This window comes from Bos taurus, chromosome Y (assembly GCF_002263795.3).
Source record: "Bos taurus isolate L1 Dominette 01449 registration number 42190680 breed Hereford chromosome Y, ARS-UCD2.0, whole genome shotgun sequence".
Classification (NCBI taxonomy): Eukaryota; Metazoa; Chordata; class Mammalia; order Artiodactyla; family Bovidae; genus Bos; species Bos taurus.
Window position 1 is genome coordinate 17,883,065 of NC_082638.1, and position 23,771 is coordinate 17,906,835.

The window sequence follows — 23,771 nt, forward strand, 5'->3', positions numbered from 1 at the left end:
ATTTTACCAGTTTTTCCACAACTGTTCTTTTCCAGGTTCATGTCCCATATGTGATGCCAAATTGCATGAGGATATATACCGAAAAGCTACAGATACCTCCCTTAGTTTACTCTGGTCTTCAGTTCAGTCCAGTCACTCAGTCGTGTCTGACTCTTTGCTACCTCATGAATCGCAGCACGCCAGAGCCCCTGTCCATCACCAACTCCCGGAGTTCACTGAGACTCACATCCATAGTGTCAGTGATGCCACCCAGTCATCTCATCCTCTGTCGTCCCCTTCTCTTCCTGCCCTCAATCTCTCCCAGCATCAGAGTCTTTTCCAATGAGTCAACTCTTCACATGAGGTGGCCAAAGTACTGGAGTTTCAACTTTAGCATCATTCCTTCCAGAGAAATCCCAGGGCTGATCTCCCTCTGGTCTTAGCAGTTTCTTAAACTTTCCTTGCTTTTCATGACTTTTGACAATTTTCAGGAGTCCTTCAGGGACAGGTATTTTGCAGAATGACTCTCAATATGGGTTTGGTATGTTTCTCCTGGTTGCACAGGGGTTTATATATTTTTAGAACTATACCTCCAAGGCAATATATCTTTCTCATTACTTCCCATCAAGGATTCATACTATCAATATGACTTACCACTAGTTCCTCTGCTATAAAGTTATCTCTTTCCCCCTGACATATTCTGTCCTTTGGAAACAAGTCACTAAACCCAGCCTATACCTGGAGAGGGGCATGGACTCTCAAATTGAGGAAAATATCTAAGAGATTCACAAATTATTGAGTATAAAATTAATTGAAACACATTTATAAGGAAGATCTGGTTCCTCAAGCAATAGCTTTTAATTTTAAATTAATTAAATAAAAGTAAATTTTAATAGGTTTCCCAGGTGGTGATAGTGATAAGGAACCTGCCTCCCAATACAGGAGACATAAAAAATATGGGCTCAATCCCTGGGTCGGGAATATCCCCTGGAATGGGAAATGGCAACCCACCCCAGTATTATTGCCTACAGAATCCCATGGACTTAGAAGAGCCTGACGGGCTACAGTCCGTGGGGTCACAAAGAGTTGGACAGGACTGAGAATGTTCAAACTACGGCACAGTTGGACTCATCAGACATGCTAGTAAAGTAATGCTCAAAATCTCCCAAGCCAGGCTTCAGCAATACATGAACCGTGAACTTCCTGATGTTCAAGCTGGTTTTAGAAAAGGCAGAGGAACCAGAGATCAGATGCCAACATCTGCTGGATCATAGAGAAAGCAAGAGAGTCCCATAAAAACATCCATTTCTGCTTTATTGACTACGCCAAAGCCTTTGACTTTGTGGATCACAATAAATTGTGGAAAATTCTGAAAGAGAAGGGAATACCAGACCACTTAACCTGCCTCTTAAGAAACTTGTATGCAGGTCAGGAAGCAACAGTTAGAGCTGGACATGGAACAACAGACTGGTTCCAAATAGGAAAAGGAGTATGTCAAGGCTGTCTATTGTCACTCTGCTTATTTAACTTATATGCAGAGTACATCATGAGACACACTGGTCTGGAAGAAACACAAGCTGGAACCAAGACTGTCAGGAGAAATATCAATAACCTCAGATACGCAGATGACACCACCCTTAAGGCAGAAAGTGAAGAGGAACTAAAAAGCCTTTTGATGAAATTGAAAGTGAAGAGTGAAAATGTTGGCTTAAAGCTCAACATTCAGAAAATGAAGATCATGGCATCCAATCTCATCACTTGATGGGAAATAGATGGGGAAACAGTGGAAGCAGTGTCAGACTTTATTTTTTGGGGCTCCAAAATCACTGCAGATGATGACTGCAGCCATGAAATTAAAAGACGCTTAATCCTTGGAAGGAAAGTTATGACCAACCCATATAGCTTGTTCAAAAGCAGAGACATTACTTTGCCGACAAAGGTCCATCTAGTCAAGGCTATGGTTTTTCCTGTGGTCTTGTATGGATGTGAGATTTGGACTGTGAAGAAGGCTGAGGGCTGAAGAACTGATGCTTCTGAACTGTGGTGTTGGAGAAGACTCTTGAGAGTCCCTTGGATTGCAAGGAGATCCAACCAGTCCATTCTGAAGGAGATCAGCCCTGGGATTTCTTTGGAAGGAATGGTGCTAAAGCTGAAACTCCAGTACTTTGACCACCTCATGCAAAGTGTTGACTCATTGGAAAAGACTCTGATGCTGGGAGGGATTGGGGGCAGGAGCAGAAGGGGATGACAGAGGATGAGATGGCTGGATGGCATCACTGACTCGATGGACGTGAGTCTGGGTGAACTCTGGGAGTTGGTGATGGACACGGAGGCCTGGCATGTTGCGATTCATGGGGTCACAAAGAGTTGAATGCAACTGAACTGACCTGAACTGCAGTGACTGAGCACACACAAGGATTTAATACCTCTGTCACATTAGCTACATTTTAATATCTCTGAAGTGGCATATTAGACAAGGAGAGAGAAAACTTTTTCATTGAGAATTCCCTAATGATCTGGTAGTTAGGGCTTTGTGTTTGCAATGGGGGGGCAGAAATTCAATCCCTGGTTGAAGATCTATGATTCCTTAAGCCTTACAGGAAACAAACAAAAATTCCTACAAGATGAACACCCCGACTGAAAAATCAGATAAAGTATATAAATACATTACCTCACAGAAGAGAAAAATATGCATTTATATATGTGAAAACCTGATCATCCTTATTAGGGAATACATGTAACAATGATTTAAAAAATTTATATTGCTACCAAAATGTCTGTGAATAGCATTTACTTAGATCATTGTTTTGCCAAGCTTTCTTCTTTTCAAATGTAGTGCACATTAACATATGAAACTGCTTTAGCTCTGTCTCAAAAAGTTTGCTATTTTCAATATCATTCCTTTTTTCATAACAATTTCACTTAGGAGCTACAAGTTATTTAGGTTCAGAAGCAGGAATCAGTTCAGTTTAGTTCAGTCACTCAGTCATGTCCGACTCTTTGCAACCCCATGAATCGCAGCATGCCAGGCCTCCCTGTCCATCGCCAACTCCCGGAGTTCACTCAGACTCACGTCCATCGAGTCAGTGATGCCAGCCAACCATCTCATCCTCTGTCATCCCCTTCTGCTCCTGCCCCCAATTCCTCCCAGTGTCAGAGTCTTTTCCAATGAGTCAACTCTTCGCATGACCTCATGCCAAAGTACTGGAGTTTCAGCTTTAGCACCATTCCTTCCAAAGAAATCCCAAGGCTGATCTCCTTTAGAATGGACTAGTTGGATCTCCTTAAAGTCCAAGGGACTCTCAAGAGTCTTCTCCAACACTACAGTTCAAAAGCATCAATTCTTCAGCACTCAGCTTTCTTCACAGTCCAACTCTTACATCCATACATGACCACAGGAAAAACCATAGCCTTGACTAGATGGACCTTTGTTGGCAAAGTAATGTCTCTGCTTTTGAATATGCTATCTAGGTTGGTTATAACTTTCCTTCCAAGGAGTAAGTGTCTTTTAATTTCATGGCTATTTTGTATCTGTCAGTAACAAATCTGCCTGCAATGCAGGAGACCCAGGTTTGAACGCTGGGTCAGGAAAATACTATGGAGAAGGAAATGCCAAGCCATTGTGGTATTCTTGCCTGGGAAAACCCATGGACAGTGGAGACTGGTGGGCTAGAGTGTGTGGGGTTGCAAGAGTCAAATACCACTTAGCAACTTTACCACTACCACATGGATTATCAGAAAATCTCATATCCATATATACAGATATAGCTATCTTAGAGAAATTACTGTGAAACACATACACATGTTCATAGGCAGCTTATTCAAAAAGGCAAAATTAAAGCCTCAAATTTCAGGCACAGTAAATGGACATATAAGACTATGCCCATTCATCCAAGGGAATTCTACCCAGTAATGAAAAGGAATGTTCCACAGCTACATGTAATAAGAATGCATCTCACTTATTTGAAAGAAAACAAAGACCAGGGGAACAGAAATTCTGTTGTGTGATTCTATCTATTTAAAATTTGAAACAAAGGAAAATGAATACCTGGTGCTAGAGTTCAGAGAAATGGTTACTTTGGGGATCAGAGAGAAGCCAGGAAGGAACATGGAGATTTCAAAGCTACTTGATGGTGGAGAGATGAAGCCAGTACAATCTCAGTTACAGTAAATCCAGACTTTATTTTTTAGGGCTCCAAAATAACTGTGGACTGCTACTGAGGCCCTGAAATTAAAAGACACTCTTTGGAAGAAAAGCTGTGACAAATGTAGATAGCATCTTAAAAGACAGAGACATTACTGTGCCAACTAATGTCCATAAAGTCAAAGCTATAGTTTTCCCAGGAGTCAGATACAGATGGAAGAGCTGGACTGAAGGCTGAATGCTGAATTGATCTGTTTGAACTGTGGTCCTGGAGAATGGAGAAGACTCTGGAGAGTCCCTTGGACTGCAAGGAGATCCAACCAGTCAATCCTAAGGGAAATCAACCCTGAATGTTCAGTGGAAGAACTGATGCTGAAGCTCCAATAATTTGGTCACCTGATGGGAAGAGTCAACTTATTGGAAAAAACCCTGATGCTGGGAAATATTGAAGGAAGGAGCACAAAACATGACAGAGGACAAGATGTTTGGATGGCATCAGCAACCCAATGGAATGAGTTTGAGCAAGCTTCAGGAGACAGTGATGGACAGGGAAGCCTGGTGTACTGAAGTTTATAGGGTCACAGGGAGTCAGACATGACTGAGCAACTGAACAAAAGCCAAGCAGGGTCTTTATGTACAGCTGGCTGAACCTCAATAGGGCTGTTTTGAATTTCTGGAGGTGGGTAGAACATAGTTTTTAGCCAGATCCCTTGCTGCAACACATCTGGAGTAGTTTGTGTTGGTAGTCAATCTTCTTTGTAGTTTTTCTGGGTGGCACTCGGGAGTCAGTGTTCCTCACAATGATGGATGCTGTCTCTCTTAGGGAAATCAACTCAGTCTCAGCTGAACTGAAGTTTGGATCATGACCTCTGTTTCAGTAGGCAACCCTTGCAATTGTTCTGGCTTTTTGAATGGCTGATGATTATTGGTTTGATGCTCTGTATTTTCCTTTGGCTTCAATAACTGTAGTAGGCACTTGGAACATGGAAAGACCCTCTTGTTCCAGTGCCTCCAAGTGTGATTTACGAAGGATATCACCAGTTTGAAAAATTTGAGGCAAAACAGACAAAGCAAATTGTTTGTGTTTCCATGCCATGTTCTAAAATTTGCCTCTGTATCAGCAAAGGCTGAAGATCTGTAATTGCAAATGTGGCATTCATAAGGTGTTTTGCCAGGTTTGTGACTGTCCTTCATGTGTTGTAAGAGAACCTGATGTGTTTCGAAGGACAATTCACAGATTTTACAGACCGTGGAGGGCTCCCCAGAAGTGTGGACACTTTCAATGTGATACGCAGCTGGAATGGGCTGGGAAACTGGCGGTTGCAGTGCTGGCCAGTAGTGTGGATTTCCTAGCTGTCACCCTTCTGCTTCTCAAACTCCAGATGGTTCCTCACCTGGGTCATAAACTTGACATTTTTTAGAACTCTCAAGCAGCTGAGGCTTGTGAGTCACACAGCTCAGCTGAGGGTTGTGAGTCACTCAGCTCAGCTGAGGCTGTGTGAGTCTTCTGTTCTGGCTGCCTATCTCTTGTATGCTGTCCACAGTAAAAGTCATCAAGTAGCATGATCAGATTTCATTTCATGGGACCAACAATCTTGCTCTGACTTGCTAGAGTCAAAAAGTCTGTTTTCTCCAGCCCTTCCAAACTACATGTGCTGTCTGGATCCATAAGACTGAAGCATGTCTGGTCATTTACGTGAATCTGTGAAAATGGTGTCTCACCATAAACATGGCTTGGTGAGGTCAAGAGACCTTCCAAGGTCATAATCATATTATTTGTAGAATAGACTCCTGGAGGGGCCATGGTGAATTCAGGTCCCCCTGGGATTCCGTTTCTGAGTCTGGTCACTCTGTTCAAATGTTAGAAATGACTGGCTTTGAACTTGAATCCAGGTGTCACTCTCTGTGGTTTTAGTTAACCCTGAGGGTTGTTCTCTGAAAATATTAAATGGAAAATTCCAGAGAGAAATAACTCATAAATTGTAAATTGCATGTCATTTTGAGGAGTGTGATTGGAATCTCACACCATCCTGCTTCCTCCTGCCCAAAATGTGAATCGTTCCTTAGTCCTGCACATCCCACTCGGTTGTTACTTGTTTACCACAATGACTGTTGAGATGTCACAGAGCTGTGACCAAATCACCCTTATTTTACTCAATAATGAACCCAAAGCATATTAGAGTGATGCTGGCCATTTAGACATGCTAGAGGGAATCCATTAAGTGCTACATTTAAGTGAAAATATCAAAGTTCTCAATTTGATTAAAAAGAGAACAGTTGCATGCTGAGGTTGCTAAGATCTGTGGTGAATGTGAAGAAGAGAAAAGAAATCTGTATTAGTTTTGCTGTTAAACCTCAAACTGCAAAAGGTATGGCCACAGAGTGCAGTAAGTGCTTGCTGCTGCTGCTGCTTCTGCTGCTAAGTCACTTCAGTCATGTCCGACTCTGTGCGACCCCATGGACTGTAGCCCACCAGGGTCCTCTGTCCCTAGGATTTTCCAGGCAAGAACACTGGAGTGGGTTGCCATTTCCTTCTCCAATGCATGGAAGTGAATAGTGAAAGTGAAGTCACTTCAGTTGTGTCCGACTCTGTGCGACCCCATGGACTGTAGCCCACCAGGGTCCTCTGTCCATGGGATTTTCCAGGCAAGACTACTGGAGTGGGGTGCCATTGCCTTTAGGGTGAAAAACATCAGTAAATTAGTACAGTAATATATTTTACATGGAAACTTTCACAAAACTTCTATAAAAGTATACTGTTATAATTGTTCTATGTTATTATTATACTTTCCCTGGTGACTTAGATGGTAAATTGTCTGCCTACAATTCAGGAGACCCGGCTTCAATCCCTGGGTTGGGAAGATCCTTTACAACAGGAAATGGCAACCGACTCCAGAATTCGTGCCTGGGAAATCCCATGGACAGAGGAGAGTAGTAAGGTGCAGTCCAAGGGGTTGTAAAGAGTCGGAAACAACTGAGCAACTTCACTTTCACTTTCCTGTCATTATTAGTTGCCAATCTCTTACTGTACTTTTATAAAATAAACTGCATCACAGGTATGTTTGTATAGCAAAAACACTGTGTATATAGGGTTTGATACTACGTGAGGTTACAGATATCCACTGGGGGTCTTGGAACTTACTCTGTGCAGATGAGTGGTGATGATTCTATTTCTTTCAAAAGACAAAATTAGTACTTGATTGAATCATTGGCTGAAACATTGAGATAACTATTAACACCCTTTTTTTATACATAAGGAAACATCTCAAACTCAGTTAAGTGACATGACAGTTTTAAACTTTCTTCCCCAGCCCCCACTTTTGCCTTGTCTCCCCATGATGGCCCAGTGCTCCTGTCACTCTACAGGAGAGCTGGTAGGTGCCATTTTGCTATAGTTCTCCAATAGCACTCAGAAATGCTGAACAACATAAAATGTCTAAAAGAGCCCTCATCTGTCCCTTGGGGCTGCCCCTCACGCCCTCCTCTCTGTGAGTCCAGAAGGCATCGGACTCTATTCATGGATCAAAAATATATAAAAAAAAAAATCCAGAAAGTTCTAATAACAAAACTTGAACCTGCCTCATGCTGGAAAATATATATATATATATATATATATATATATATATATATATTTGTGTACTTGAAACTATTTACAGAGCACTGACATTGTATTAAGTATTATAAGGAATCTGGGGATAATTTAAAGCATGTGGGAGCACCCCCTTAAGTTACATGCAAAGACTACACCATTTTATATAAGAGACTTGCACTGCCATGCATTTTGGTATCTGTGGGTGCAGGGTTCCTGGACCCAATCTCCCAAGGGCACCGAGGAGAGAGGACGGGACCTTCTCAGGACTTCTGCTGCTCTCCCTGCCTAGGATGCTGTCTCAAGTACCATCACCCAGCTCCTGATCTGTCACGGTCCACAGTTTGTCTGCCAAGCTTGCCCGACCATGATGTCAGAAATTACAGCCTTCTCCCACTCACATGCCATATTCAACTCCAGAGCTATTGGGTTGCTATATTTTTGTTTCTAGAACAACATGTGGCATCTGTCAGTGTTATATGTCTGCTACAAAAATAAACAGTAACTCTTAATAATACAATCATTTGTCTGTATCACAGGCTCGACCCACTAATTCCTGGATCCCCAGGTACTTACACTTGATCTTAGCCAAAAGGCTGAGAAGCAGTTTTCCCTAGCATTTCATGAAATCCAAATCTTAATGACTTAAAACTATCACACAAGGGAGAGTGTCAGCCAGTATGTAGCTGGATGATGTCAGGACCAGTTGTAGTCATTGAAACAAAAGATACGTAACACAATTTCTCTCCATATAATACATTTTTCGATAGCTTCCATGCCATTAACAGGTTTCGCTGACATTTACGACCATTCTAAAGTTTACATTTGACCATTTCTGATACCAGATCACATTTCATCAGTAGCATACCATAGTTTGCTTGGCTAAATGGTGGCTCTAGCAGTAAAGGACCCTCCTGGCAATGCAGAAGACTTAAGAGACACAGGTTCAATCTCTGGGTCAGGAAGACCCCCTGGAGGAGGGCATGACAACCCACTCCAGTATTCCTGCTTGAAGAATCCTGTGGACAGAGGAGACTGCTGAGCTACAGTCCATAGAGTTGGAAGAGTCAAACATGACTGAAGCAACAGCACATACACACATTCATATGTATATAAATATATATTTTATAGTGGTGTGAAAAATAATGCTTCGAGCCTTCCTGGTGATCCAGTATTTAAGACTCCTCACTCCAAGCCAGGGGGCATGGCTTCAATCCCTGGGCAGGGACCTATGACCCCACATGCCACAGATAAGATTTGATCAGTCACTCAGTTGTGTCCAACTCCTTGCGACCCCATGAATTGCAGCACGCCAGGCCTCCCTGTCCATCACCAACTCCTGGAGTTCACCCAGACTCATGTCCATCGAGTCAGTGATGCCATCCAGCCATCTCATCCTCTGTCGTCCCCTTCTCCTCCTGCCCCCCAATCCCTCCCAGCATCAGAGTCTTTTCCAATGAGTCAACTCTTCGCATGAGGTGGCCAAAGTACTGGAGTTTCAGCCTTAGCATCATTCCTTCCAAATAAATCCCAGGGCTGATCTCCTTCAGAATGGACTGGTTGGATCCCCTTGCAGTCCAAGGGACTCTCAAGAGTCTTCTTCAACACCACAGTTCAAAAGCATCAATTCTTCAGCCCTCAGCCTTCTTCACAGTCCAACTCTTACATGCATACATGATCACAGGAAAAACCATAGCCTTGACTAGACGACCTCTGTTGGCTAAGTAATGTCTCTGCTTTTGAATATGCTATCTAGGTTGGTCGTAACTTTGCTTCCAAGGAGTAAGCATCTTTTAATTTCATAGCTGCAGTCACCATCTGTAGTGATTTTGGAGCCCAGAAAAATAAAGTCTGACATTGTTTCCACTGTTTCCCCATCTATTTCCCATGAAGTGGTGAGACTGGATGCCATGATCTTCGTTTTCTGAATGTTGAGCTTTAAGCCAAATTTTTCACTCTCCACTTTCACTTTCATCAAGAGGCTTTTGAGTTCCTCTTCACTTTCTGCCATAAGGGTGGTGTCATCTGCATATCTGAGGTTATTGATATTTCTCCCAGCAATCTTGATTCCAGCTTGTGTTTGGCAAAAACAAACAAACAAAACACCAAATAATGTTGTAGATTACAGGTGATGTCTTCTTAGATTTAATGAAGATTCTATTTTTCATAAGCAGAATCCAGCCTACTAAATTCGTGTAGCAAGCCACTAATGCTATGCTAGCTGCCTTATATAGGCAAATGGTTTAGAAAGGGATTGACAAATTGGCATGCCTCCTGTTTGTTTTTTTCTCCCAACCAGCAAGCTAAGAATGATTTTTATGTTTTAGTTTTTTTTTTTAACTTTTAAAAATACGTTTAATATTTTTACTTTTTAATTTTATTTGGGGGAAACAAAGGAACATTTTGTGACATGTAAAAATTATATGATGTCTAAATTTCAGTGTCACAAATAAAGTTTTTTTGGAACACAACTGCGATCATTTGCCACTGCACAAGGTTGTTTCACACTGCTAATGGCAAAGACCGAATGGACCTTAATTCCTGGTTACTTTCTAGCCCTTTATAGAGAAATTTTGCAGACTCATGACTTCAGAGAACAAAATGAAGTATTCCAAACCCCATGGCTCACCAGCTGCTGATGTCCAGTTGACTCAGTGAGGCTAAACATATCCCATTCTGAGCCCCAGTGGCGGGTGAAGCTGGAGTGTTTTTGTCTTCACGTCCCAGAGAGATTTCTCTGGAAATACCAGCACCACTTCCTGTGTCCAGTGTCCATGAACCCCTACAGTGAGGCTGTTTCAGGAGATTCCAAATCTTTTAAAGCCCATTCTAACCCAATCCATAGTATCCAACCCGGGCTCCAAACAGGTTTCTGAAACAGTTTTCCCCCATCGAGTCTTTCAACTAGAAATCTTTCTACCAAGTTGCTAGAGAGAGGAAAGAATGTGGATGGGGCTTCAGGGCTTCACCCAGGGGCTATTGTCCAGGTCTCAGGGTGGTGAGAGTCTCCACTTCTCTCTCTGGCATCCAGAGGCCCACCACTTTATCTCCAATTTATCTGCAATTGTAGTTATTTGGGGTTCAATAGCTTAAGGGCAGGGGAAGGCGGTCTACACAGCTATTCCGACAGAGCTCAGGCTGATATCAGGAACCTAAAAAGGCAGGGGTCCTCTTCCAATGCCAGAAAATTCACCAGCTGCAAACAGCAAACCTCTGTATTCTTCCAGGGGCAAGGGGGATAGGTTGGGGGGGCAGAGCGGGCAAGGTGGGAGGGCAGGAAGCAAGCTTACTCCCAAGTGATCTGCACTTGAAGATTCAGCACCTGCTGGATTCCTGGGGTCCTCATCATGGATTTCATGCTGAACTCCAGGAGCTTGATCTAGGCAAGGGCTCATGCTTTCTAAAACCATGTCGGGGTGCTAGGTCACACCCTGGTCCCCCTCCTTCTCCCTTCCTTCCTCACTCCCCCTATTCTCTCTCCTTCCCCTTTGCACCACTTAGATTATATCTCAAGCTTTCCCTCCCACTGCCTTTACAGCCTTATGCACACAGATTCTTAGGAGGAGGGAGGGTTTTAGAGAAGAAATATGTGTATTTCCATTTCTTATAAGGTAACAGTCACTGAATTAGAAAAAAAATGAAGTTCAATAATGAACGTGATCTCAAGCGCTATAAACAGATATAACATCAAAAATACCGTTCTTATCAAATCAACATGTGTTCACCTTAAATTTATAAAATATATGTCCATTACATCTCAATGAAACAGGAAAAAAAAAAAAAACCTGACCATTAGAAAGAGATCATTTTATACTCTTTTAAGATGGTTGATGGTGAGTGCTGTGTCTAGTTGCTCAGTTGTGTCTGACTCTTTGTGACCCCATGGACTGTAGCCAACCAGGCTCCTCTATCCATGGAATTCTCCAGGCAAAAATACTGAAGTGGGTTGCCATGTCTTTCTGCAATGCTGGTGAGTATGAAAACCCAAGGCTAGGGAATGCCCTGGTGGTTCAGTGGTTGAGAATCTGCCTTCCAAGGCAGGGAGCATGGATTTGATCCATGATTGGGGAAATAAGATCCCACAACACAGAGGGCAGTAGAACCCACAAAGGATGCTGCATGCCACAACTAATACCCAAGGCACCCAAATAAGTAAATAAAAATAAATATTTGAAAAAACTCTATGTTATTTACATTCTTCTGGATATATTTGAAAGCATGATATTAACAGTTTTATTTATTTATGGAAGCACCACGAGACTTCCTTCAGGATCTTAGTTTCCTGTCCAGGGACTGACCCATGTCACCAGAGTGAAAGCATTGAGCACCAAGCACTGGTTTCCCAGAGAATTCCTAGTTTTATTTACTTAAAGGGTTTATTCTTATTGTATGCAAAAGCTGCATCCTTTGCAGTGTTTACACTTACAACAAAAACATTTTGGGTGTCAATTATAAAATGTTTGCAAAAACTTAAGGGAAAGAAAGGAAAATTTTGACTACTTATTTGTGCTTCTAGGCTTCCCTGATGGCTCAGACAGTAAAAAATCTGCTTGCAGTACAGGAGACCAAGGTTTGATCCCTGGGTCAGGAAGACATCCTGGAGAAGGGAAAGGCTAGCCACTCCAGTATTCTTGCCTGGAGAATTCCATGTACAGAGGAGCCTGTAGAGCTATTATCCATGGGTTTGCAAAGAGCCGAACACAACTGGCCAACTAACACGTTCATTTTCATATGCTTCTAGAAATTGCTCAAATTTCAGAATCACCTGGGACATTGTTAAACATAGAGATTCCAGGGCTGCATATCACATCTCAGAAACTCAGATTGCCAGAGGAGAGGGCCTGGGAATCTGAAAGTTCAGTGTTTGCCGCACTTGATTCTGTAGTGAAGTGAATCCCAGGGTGTAAAATCCTCCAATACTTTGGGAAAGATTGATCTCTGGTGTCGCAGAGGTATAGAATCCACCTGTTAATGCAGGAGACCTGGGTTCAATCTCTGAGTTGCAAAGATCCCCTGGAGGAAGAAATGGCAACCCACTCCAGTATTCTTGCCTGGGAAATCCCATGGACAGAGGAGCCTGGCAGGCTACTGTCTATGGGGTCACAAAAGAGTCAGACACAACTTAGCAATGAAACCACAACAATGAAAGTGAAAGTCGCTCAGTGGTGTCTGACCCTTCATGACTCCACGGACAATACAGTCCATGGAATCCTCCAGGCTAGAATACTGCAGTGGGTAACATTTTCCTTCTCCAGGGGATCTTCCCAACCCTGGGTAAAGCCAGGTCTCCCATATTGCAGGCAGATTCTTTACCAGTTGAGCTACAAGGGGAGAACAACAATAAAAAACATGTTTAAAATACCCAAGAATCTACTCCTTCAGGAAACCCTGAGGGTGGAGGGTCAATAATTCATTTTTTCATCATTGGACACATTGACCACCTGCCTTGGGAGGAGCAGGTTATTGGTAATTCAATACACCAATCACATGTTGTTGCTTGAGCTGGGAGCTTCATTCTCCCCACCACCCTTCAGAGATTCTAGGACTCCCACACATTCTCTGAGAGCGTCTAGATGTCCTTCATATTGAAAGAAGTTAGGGTATAAGCAAAGCCAAGCGATCTGGGTCCAAACTTCTCAATTTGGGCCACACTTTCAAATATCCTGGGCTGTGATTCTTAACCCTCAGTGAATCTAAGGAATTGCTATGTGTTTTGTCCAAAAACACATTCTTGTCCAACAGTTGTAGGTCTGAGTTTCTCACAAGCTCCAGGTGTTGCCCAGGCTGCATAAGGTGTCATATTAAACAGTGAGTATTAGAGAGCTTTTGAAAAGTACTGATGTTCTGGTTGACTCTGCCAATCTTACTCCATACCCACAGAATCAGTATCTCCAAGAATTGGACCAGGGAGTCAATGTTATTAAAGGTCTCAGACATTTCTAAGGAGCAGGTATATTGCAAATGTGCAGCCAGGCAAATCACCCCACCATCAACCCTGTTTTGGGCTTTACTGTGTCCTGAAAATTCCATATGTTGAGGGGACTTTCACAGTGGTCCAGTGGCTAAGAATCTGCACTTCCAGTGCAAGGGGCTGGGCTCCAGTCCCTGGTCAGGGGTCTAGATCCCACATGCTGCCAGGAAGACCAAAGCCCCCATGTGAAACAACTAAGACCTGGTGCAGTCAAATTAATTAATTAATTAAAAATATATCTGTAGAAGTCCTAGCACCCAACACTTTGGAATGTAACCATATTTGGAAATAATACCTTTAACAAGGTGATTAAGTTAAAACAAGGTCGCTAGGGTGGGCCCTAGTCCAATCTGATGGTTCTCCATATAAAAAGAGAGAGGGGAATTCCCTAGCAGGCCAGTGGTTAGGGCTCAGAACTTTCACTGTCAAGGGCCCAAAGTCAAATCGTGGTCTGGAAACTAAGACCCAGAAGGGAAGCATCACAGCTAGCAACAAAACAAAAAAAAAAAAGAGGAAATTAGGACACAAAAGACATCAAGGATGCTTGGACATAAAGGGACAGGAGGACACAAGAATGCAGCTGTCTATGCATCAAGGAAAGAGACCTCCAGAGACCCCACACTGTCAACACCTTGATTCTGGGCTTCGGGCCTCCAAAACTGGGAGAAAACAGTTTTCTGTTGTTTAAATCTGAGGTATTTCTGGTGGCGACCTTAGTACCCTAACACATTCTTTAGATCGGGAGTCCCTAGAAAGGGCTCACCTCAAGGACAGGCAGGATGTACACAGGTGATGACTCAGCTCCCACGTGACTCCCACCCATCAACAAATGCCCACCCACCCAGATTTTCCAGGAGGAAGCCTGCTCCTGTGAAACACTTCTTGCAGACCATTGCTGCTAAAGGTCTCCACCCAACTCTCTTTCTGGCCCCAACATCTTTTACTTCTCTTCTAGACTGTGAGGGACAGAACCTTGAAAACAGAGTGAGGCCTGTGCTCAAACCATCCTGGATGTGAAAGGGAGTATGTCTTTTAATGAAAAAAAAAAAAAAGGAATAAAACCCCAGAGCTGTCAAGCAGAATACAATGAAGCTTATCACCAGATGTACCAAAAAGCCTTCATACGTTAGGTTAGGAAAAAGCAGAGGACATGAGTTCAATCTCTTCTGCAGGTAAGGTTTCCAGGAATGAGGACAGCATGATTTCTGTAGATGGGTTGAGAGCAGGTGAATTTATTGAAAGGCATTTGAGTCTGTAGCCAGAAGAGGAATATGAGTGGAGGGGGTATGTCATCCTTCATTTCCCTCTACCTCCAGAAGTTTCTATGATATGGGCCATGATCACAGGGCTCCCAGAGTTCAGGGAGAGAGGAATGTTTGGTGACTTCATCAAAGCCTGACGCATAGAAGCTGCCTTTCAGAAGCCAACATCAGATTTCTGGACCATCTGTCAGGCTCAAGAAATGACCTACTAGGAACTCTCTGGTAGTTCTGCAATGGTGAGGACTCTGTACTTTCACTGATGAGTGCATAGATTCTATCCTTAGTTGGGGTTAGAAGCTGCAAGCTTCATAGGCTGGCCAACAAACAAAACAAAAAAAGAAAGACAGACATGACCTATTCCCACTTTTCCTTCCATGGACAACTGCAGGGTCAACTCCAGTGCAGGTCCATTGCTGTGGTCAGGGAGGAAGCTCCCCGAGGCTTGTGACCATGGAGAGACATGTGATCAGCCTGAGTGTCCACCAACAGGGCTGGGCACCTCACACCAACTGAGCACCTGGTACCCAGTAGGAGATCAGCCCTACAGATAAGGGCTGTATGAGAAGTGGACTCTACAAGGTGGCCAGAAAGCACACCTTTCAAGAGGGCACTAATCCAGGTGGCCAGCCTGTTCCGATTTTATCCATCTCTAGGGGAGAGCCAGGCATTTCCATTGTTCTCACAAACCTTTTCCTCTTCTACTCTCCCTGGGACATCTTTATATCAAGAGATTGTTGTTGTTCATTTGCCCAGTTGTATCTGAAACCCCATGAACTGCAACATGCCAGGTCTTGCTGTCCATTACCATCTCCTGAAGTTTGCCCAAGTTCATGTCTATTGCATTGGTGATGCCATCCATCCATCTCATTCTCTATCACCCTCTTCTCCTTCTGCCCTCAATCTTGCCCAGAATCAGAGACTTTCCCAGTGAGTCAGCTGTTGCCATCAGATGATCAATATAGTGGACCTTCAGCTTCAGCATCATTCCTTCTAACAAGTATTCAGGGTTGATTTCCCTTAAGATTGACTGGTTTGATCTCCTTCTTGTCCAAGGGACACTCAGGAGTCTTCACCAGCACCACAACTCGAAGGCAAAAATCTGTGGCACTCTGCCTTCTTTGTGGTCCATCTCTCACAATCGTACATGACCACTAGGAAGACCATAGCCTTGACTATAGAGACCTTTGTCAGCAGAGTAATGTCTCTGCTTTTCCACACACTAAGTTTTTCACAGCTTTCCTGACAAGAAGCAACTGTCTTTTGATTTCATGGTTTCAATCACCATTGCAGTGATTGCACAGGCCAGGAAGAGGAAATCTGTCAGTACTTCCACCTTTTCCCCTTTTATTTGCCATGGAGTAAGGGACCAGATGCCACAAACTTAGTTTTTTTTAATACTTGGTTTAAGCCGGCTATTTCACTCTCCTCCTTGATCCTCACCTCATCAGTCCAGAGTGTCTGGCTTCTTGCTACTTCTGCTCTCAGTTCTAATTCGCTTAGTAAGAAATCGTAAAAGGATGGTTTCACAGGTTAAATGCAAGGGTGGTACAGAGAGGGACTGAACCTTAATGGACCATGACACATTGCAAAACTCAATGACAACTTGCACCACCTGCTTACCCACATTATTAAAGGTAAAGTGAAAGTGTTAGTCAGTCCTGTCTGATTCTTTGTGACTCCATGTACTGTAGCCCAACAATTCCATAGGCTCCTCTATGGAATTATCCAGTAAAGAATACTGGAGTGGGTAACCACTCCCTTCTCCAGAGGATCTTCCCGATTCAGGGACTAAGCCTGAGTCTACTGCATTGCTGGTGGGTTCTTTACCATCTGAGCTACCAGGAAAGCTCAAATCAAAATGATACTAATTTCTAGGACATTCCTAGATTAAACTTTGGCTGGTCCATGCTGGTTTCAGCTCCACTGGCCAGAAAAAGTGGTGTAGTTGGAGCCCTCCACTCTGAAGGGCTGATCTGATTATCATTATTTTGTTTTAGTTACTAAATATCTCTGAATCTCAGAGGACTAGGTCTAAGCAAAGAGGTCTGATGGGTAAAGAGAATTTGTTAAAAGCCTTAATGCTGTCAAATTGGCAGATAACCAGGATTTGGAGGAAATTTTATCTTTACCATGTGGCTTAAGGTAAAAACGTAAGGATTAAGATTTTAAAAAAAAAGGTACAGATGAATCAACACTGAAATACTCAACTCAGAAGTGACTTTTTTTGACAATTGGGAATGGATTTCCATCAGCCTTTGAACAAATAATTGTGTGTGAAAGTTTTTATTAATATAAAAACAAAATAAAACCTGTGGTAATATTAGTGGCATAAAAGCACACTTAGACAATGGATTCAAGGATGTTGGGTTTTCTCTTAGAAACTGGAGGCTTCCCTGGCAGCTCAGATGGTAAAAAATCTGCCTGGGTTAGGACGATCTCCTGGAAAAGAGAATGACTACCCACTGCAGTATTCCCACCTGTAGAATTCCATGGGCAGAGAACGCTGGGAGGCTACAGTCCATTGATTCCCAAAGAATCAGATCCAGCTGAGCAGTGGGAAGGTGGGCACGGGCTGGTGTGTCCCAAAGGCTCCAGATGGTCTGCTGGTGAATATGCCCCAGGACTCCGGGCCTGACGTTGTACAGTGAACCCATCTTGGCACTGCCCATGGCCCGAGATGGAGGTTTTGCATCTGCTGGATCCACTGAGGAAAACCCCAGTGGCTGGGTGGGGTTAGTAGTAGGGGTTCCTTGGAAGAAGATTCCCACCAGCGGTGCTCACTCCTGGACACTTAGTTCAGTCCAGGCCCTGAGGATGCACCTTGTATATGATGACAGATTGAACAGCCTCAGAAATAAGTGAGGAGGTGGATGCCCTGGAAATGAGAACCACAGGGAGTGGAAAGATGGTGCCCTGAACTCCTTTAGCTGATCCTGGCCTATCAGAGAGCATCTAGGCCCCACTCATGCTCAGGCCGTTTTATAGAACCACTAACAGGAGAGTCATGAATTTAAAGGGGAGAATCATGGTCACAGGTCACAGAGGACACCAAATGATTGACATTGAAGTTCCCTTTATTTCTTTGTAACAATCCAACAGAGGGGTAATGACCCTATCACCCTACCAAGCCCAAAATTCCCCCTCCAAAAATCAGATTCACATTTCTAACTGTGTAGGAACATATCTCTCCAAAAATCCCACCAAGCCCTCCCCTACTGCCCACTCTAAATCACTTTCTCCTGCTTACACTGAAAAATTGTCTGAAACTGTTGTGTTCATTCTCAGCCTGCCACTCATGAGCTGGGCTAGTCGGGCAAGTAGCAGGGGCACAGGATGGGCTCGGTGTCATAGAGGATCTGGTCACCGCAGTGTGGACAGGGGCTGGCGCTGACCCAGAACATGCTGGACCGCCCAGACTTGCACAGAAGCTGCTTGAGCCGGGCATGCAGCTGAGCCAGAAGGCCCAGGTGCAGGGTGCCATGCACATCCTCATAGCTCTCCAGGGGTGCAGGGTACAGCACGTGGCTCAGCTTACTCAGCCCCATGGTGTGGTGCAGCAGGCTCTCCAGCACAGCCATAGAGATAGGGTTGCCACAGAAGCTGAAGGTGGTGAGCTGGGAGCAGCCGCTCAGGGAGGGTAAGAGGGCACTGAACTGAGAGTCCATGATGCCGCACTCATCCAGGTCCAGTTCCTGCAGGGTGGCTGAGGTCCTCTCAATCAGGACCTGCAGGGACTCCAAGTTGAGGCTGGTCAGGTTGACCCCGCTGAGGCCAAGGTCCTTCAGCAGGCTGACACTCGGGTACTGCGACAGGTATGTCAGGTCTGACTCCGAAATCAGGCAATTGGTGATCGACAGGGTCTCCAGAGGGGTGTTCAGGCACCTGGGGAAAGACAGAGCAGTCAGTGTCAGGGGCAGAGGGATATGGGGAGGAGAGGCCCCTTTCACAGGAACACAGGGGATCTCACTGGCTTGGAGCTGGCCTCTCACCTCCTTGACAGGAAGGCAGGGGTTCTTCCAGGGGGAAGGTCATGCTCATATGGTTATGACCTCCCCCTGCACAAAATGATGAACTATTTTTAATGTGGGAAACAAACTGTAAACAAAGATTATTTGCCTATTTCAGCTTACTAGTATTTTGTTCACAGGAATTAAGATGTTTGTACAGGACACGGCTAGTTGAATTCAACAGCAGGCTGGATGCAGTAGACATGGGCTGGTGGGTCCCAGCAGTTACAGACGATCCCTGGGTGCATATCCCCCAGATATCCGGGGGTCACAAACCATCCATCATCACCTACAATTCATCCATCATCACCTACAATTCTTTGTCATTCTCTGTCATCGTCTCATCTAAGACATCACTCTCTCGGAAAGAATTCCCAAGGGCATCACACCTGACCCCCACTATGCGGACTCCCAGCACAAGTCCCATTTGGCAGCATCTAACCTAGGCCACGCCTCTGACCCTAACCAGGGAGGTGACCTGACAAGAAGCCCGGGGACAGAGCGGCCATACCGTGAGGACTTCCAAGTGGCCTGTGCACACTGGCCATGTCCCCAGCAGGCACAAATAGACACCCCGATGGTAAAGAAATGAAAGAGGCCAGGTTTTGCTGCAGAGCTGGCGCCACACCTCACCTGAGCACCTGGTGCAGGCGGCCCTCGAGGAAGGAGATGGAGTCCAGGTAGAGCTCCTGCAGGTGGGGCAGGTTCAGGAACTGTGCACTGAGCTGGTTGACGCAGTTCTCCTGGTCCGGGGTGGTATGTGGCAATATGTGGATGCGAGACAGCAGCAGCCGGCGCAGGTTGCCCATCCGGCCCAGGTGCGGCAGGAACCTGCTCAGCGTGGCCAGCTTCCAGATGCAGTCGACCTCCAGGTCCTGAATGGAGTCCAGCTGCACCACCTTCAGGATCTTCCTGATGCTCTTCATGGGCATGGTGAAGATCCTCAGCTTCTGGCAGCGGATGTGCAGCAGCTTCCCCCTCTTCTTGGCCTTCTTCAGCAGGTAGCTGAGGGTCTCATCCAGAGTGTCCTCCTTGATGCACAGGTCGACCAGCACCTCCACAGGGGCCTGCTCTGGCTTCAGCCCCGCCTGCGCCTCCACCCTGCACCTCTTCTGCATTGGTTGGGCTGGCTCAGGCTCCAGCAGTGAGCAAACACTGACCTTCATCCCGGACCACAGGGTCCAGAAGTCCTGGTGGGTTTTCCGGCGCAAGTCCAGCACCTGCAGCTTCCACCGCCTGTGAGGCCGCAGGGGAAAGGCTGAGCCATGCAGAGGCCAATGGGCACCAGGACCCCATGAGTTCTCTGCACTCCACGTACCACAGCTCCTCTGGCTTCTAGGTCCCCCTTGGTTCCCACTTTAAGGGATAATGGGGGGTGGCCCACATGCTTTTTCTGCCCTCTCCCCCTCAACCAGTCCTATACATCCAATTGCTTGTTTCCATATGAGTCCTCATCCACCTGCCCTGTCTGCACCTTGCTTACACCCCCAGGCCTCACCAGTCTGCCAGGTTGACCTTACCTGGGGCGGACCTCCTGAGCAAGCAGGACATCCAGACCATCGAGTGCTGCCTGGAAGGTGTCCAGATGAGGCTGGTGGTCTTGCATCAGGGCCCCCAGTGGGAGGCAGGGGAAGGGCCAGGCCTGCACCATCGCCTTCAGGGCCTCTGTGTGCCTTCCAGCAAAGGCCTCCATAAACAGTGGTGGAAAGAGCTCGATGGGCAGCTCCTCCAGAGCCATGATGGCCAAGGCCTCATTGCGCAGCAGGCACTGTGCGCCCAGCTCCAGGAGTCGGGGTGGGGCCTGGACGTTCATCCTGAAGAACCTCCTCTGGAATGAGTCCTGGGAGGACGTCAGAGAGCAAGGGCATGGGAGTGGGGGGTGGCGTTTCCTTCTCTGGTCAAGGAACCGGGGAGACCCTGCTGTCCCTCCACCCTCAGGGAACCAAGGCAGGGTCAGAGACATCCTCTGGCCACAAAGTCACAGCTTTTGTCCCACAAGCACATGGACAAGCATCTCTCCAGGCAGCAACAAAGGGACAAGGTGACCTCTTGCTCCATCCCGTATCTCCTGGCTGCTGCATTTAATCCCAGCCCTACTGGCCGGTAGATACCTAGGAGTCTGACAGCTGACCCCACTCTCTTCAGAGAAAGCTTCTGATTATTACTCAAGGGCTGAAAACAGGAATCAGGAGTTTAGCCCAACACAGCCTGTCTCTAAACTCCAACCAATAACTCACACAATGAGTGCTGTTAGGTCACTACATAAAAAAGTCACTTTCACTGGGTGTCTCTTCTACAAATGTTATTACCATTTGGTTCAGTGGACCAAAGCACTCGCATTCAGAACAAAACCTCCACTCTTTCAAATATTCTACAGATTTTTTTTTTTTTTTGTATCCCATGGGATTAAAAAAGTCTTTAGCTTTTAATACAAAAAGAAACCCCCAAAATCCTTTAGGCTAGTCAAATCACAAAACTGTAAAATAATATGAACTATAATCACTGGTCTCAAACTAAAATGTAAAATGTCACCCAAAAATTCCTCCTAATTAGATGTCTTTCATTAAATCAATTCCAGGAACTTCCCTGAATTTCAGTGTGGAGGACTGTATTCTTTCACAGCAGGGGCATGAGTTCTATCCCTATCAGGGATCTATGACACCAGATGCTGTTCTGTGTGGCCCCATCCCCTAAATCTCACCCCACCCTAACCCATCCCTCACTGCCCCTACCCTGTCAAATTTTATCTAGTTAGGAAATGTTGTAATGATCTGTACAAGTGGAGAAAATCAGAGAAGCAACCAAACTGTCTGGGATAAAGGTAAAACTGCATGTAGAAGGAAAAGCAAAGTATACAATTGCCAACGTGAATGGAAAGGCAAAGAAAATTCTCCACAGGATCGTGGCCTGCATGGACTGTCCCATGAAGACCCCAGCAGGTACATCTGTCAGAGCCCAATGCTCCAGCGTGGAGCAGTGTGCTCAGTCCTCAGACCCTCTTCTCCTTCCAGGACACAGTTTTCCGATTCTGGCTGAAATTTCCATTTCCAGATAAAGTGCTATCTTACTACTAGATTTCCATCCAGCTAAGGCTGAGTGGTTTTTGTTTTTTTACTTTCTCACTACATACAACTGATGGGATCCTGTCTGTTCACAATAGGTTACCAAAATATTTAAAAATATAAAAGAAGAAAACTAACCTGAAGGTACATTCGTTGGGGGAGTTTGGGCCACATCAAAATCAACCAAATGTTCACATTCAGACAGCTTTGTGTGGATGGTGATGTCACCCCAGAAAACAAAGAAACAAAGTAAGATTCCTGAGTATCACACTGTCACTTCTACACTGTCAGACAGTGAAACATGTTCCCGTTCACAGAGGAACAGAGGTGTAATGGAGGGATGATGGGTCCTCCAGATTTTGAGAGTGAAGAATTCCCTGGAACTGGTCAGATCAAAATACACCTAGGAGCTGGCCAGGAGAACAGAGGGACCAGACATTTGTAACAAAACCATGAAAGTACCCAAGAAAGTGTGCTTTGTTTGGAGGAATTCAAAGACTTATCTTAGCCTAGGCTTGTGAAATTGTCAGAAGAGGGAGTGGCTAAAAAGGGACCAGTGGATCCTTTAAACCCAAGACAAACCCAAGATCCAGACTTCCTTCCTCCCTGGAGGCAAAAGGGCATTTCCTTTGTGAAGCTAGGCTATTACATTTACGAATGTGTTTTAGGAGAGGATGGAACTGTTTTGGCTGGCCAAACCTTGGACAGGCATTGTTTTGCCTGAAAGCCACTTATGGCTTAGGGTCGTGGGCTCTCCTGAAGGGAAATAAACGTGGGCCAAGGACATAAATCTGTGTCAGCAAATGGCTGTAAACCGGAGGCTCAGGGGTCCTCTGCACATCCCAGCCTGGGCTCTGTCCAGCGACCTGTACCCTCAACATGACCTTCAAAGGCTCCTTCCCAATGTAGCTGGGTAACCTGACCTTCCCTCAGTGCCAGTGAACAAGAAATCCAAAGCGCCTTTGAAACCGCCCTCCCGCCCAACCCCAACCCCTCTCCCTCCCTAAGGCTCTCACTTACAGAGATTCTGATGGGAGCTCAACTTTAAGCCCACAAATACAATTCAGTTTTTCCTTTGCTCTGCATTAAGAACAGGTAGCCACACGGACTTTCTCCCTGGGGAGGTGCAAATCCTGCATCAAAGGGTCTGGGTTGAAGCCCCTTCTGGGCCGGCTGACACACTGGTTCTGTTGAGGTCTCAGAACACAGACAGATGGAACCTCTCCACGCCTGGCATTGTGATGCCCCAACAATTCTATATGGAAGGCAAGAAGGAGGCCTTCCCTGAAAGCTACTCTACAGTTTGTTAACTTCCTGGATATGGCATTCACCAAATTCCCACCATCCCCATCAGCAGCCAGAGATGTGGGTGTCCCTTAAATAGAGTTAAAACCCCTAAAATAGGGTTAAGCTGGAATGTGCCTTAAGGGCACTTTGACTTCCGGCAATCACCTTGGCCAAACAGCTGCAGAAGCTCAAGATTAGCAACGAAGAGAATCATCCAGTCCCTGATTAAGTAACAACCATGAGGATGCTGGCACTTTCCACCAGTACTTCAAATAACTTTCAGAGAGAAGTCGAAATTCACCCCTGGTTTCCTTTCCAGCCTGGTGAGTGTGAGAAAGCCAAGGCAGGGCTCTGCCATGCTCCACGAAGGAGGAACTGGAAGGCCTACTTGGGGGAAGATGGACGAATGTGCCCCAGTGAACATTAGGAAGAGCTAGCTGACTTCATAGGGACTCAGGGAAACAGGAAAA

At 45.2% G+C, this 23,771-nt stretch overlaps 1 protein-coding gene and 1 pseudogene across 2 annotated transcripts; both read right to left on the minus strand.

Moving 5' to 3' along the window:
* Positions 1 to 4,820: 4,820 nt before the first annotated feature.
* LOC132344438 (zinc finger protein 280A-like) lies at positions 4,821 to 11,058 on the minus strand (annotated as a pseudogene).
* Positions 11,059 to 18,069: 7,011 nt separating this feature from the next.
* LOC132344484 (melanoma antigen preferentially expressed in tumors-like) lies at positions 18,070 to 23,252 on the minus strand. 2 transcript variants are annotated; one of them, XM_059884096.1, is made up of 5 exons: positions 23,035 to 23,251; positions 22,153 to 22,219; positions 20,473 to 20,792; positions 19,586 to 20,188; positions 18,070 to 18,827 (listed from the first exon to the last, which is right to left on the minus strand). In XM_059884096.1, the coding sequence occupies exons 2-5, from the start codon at positions 22,186 to 22,188 to the stop codon at positions 18,251 to 18,253; spliced, it is 1,536 nt and encodes a 511-aa protein (XP_059740079.1). In that variant the 5' UTR covers positions 22,189 to 22,219; positions 23,035 to 23,251; the 3' UTR covers positions 18,070 to 18,250. The 2 variants fall into 2 exon arrangements, with proteins under 2 accessions (XP_059740079.1, XP_059740080.1); XM_059884097.1 differs by lacking the exon at positions 22,153 to 22,219 and having other exon boundaries at positions 23,035 to 23,252.
* Positions 23,253 to 23,771: the final 519 nt, after the last annotated feature.

What these genes read in the sequence shown, in the direction of transcription:
- LOC132344484 (XM_059884096.1), bottom strand. Translation starts at nt 22,188, where the DNA reads ATGTGGCCCAAACTCCCCCAACGAATGTACCTTCAG. An exon ending in CCCAACGAATGTACCTTCAG is followed by an intron (nt 20,793 to 22,152) that starts GTTAGTTTTCTT and finishes ACGTCCTCCCAG; the next exon opens with GACTCATTCCAGAGGAGGTT. An exon ending in CGCCTGCACCAGGTGCTCAG is followed by an intron (nt 18,828 to 19,585) that starts GTGAGGTGTGGC and finishes GTCTTTCCCCAG; the next exon opens with GTGCCTGAACACCCCTCTGG.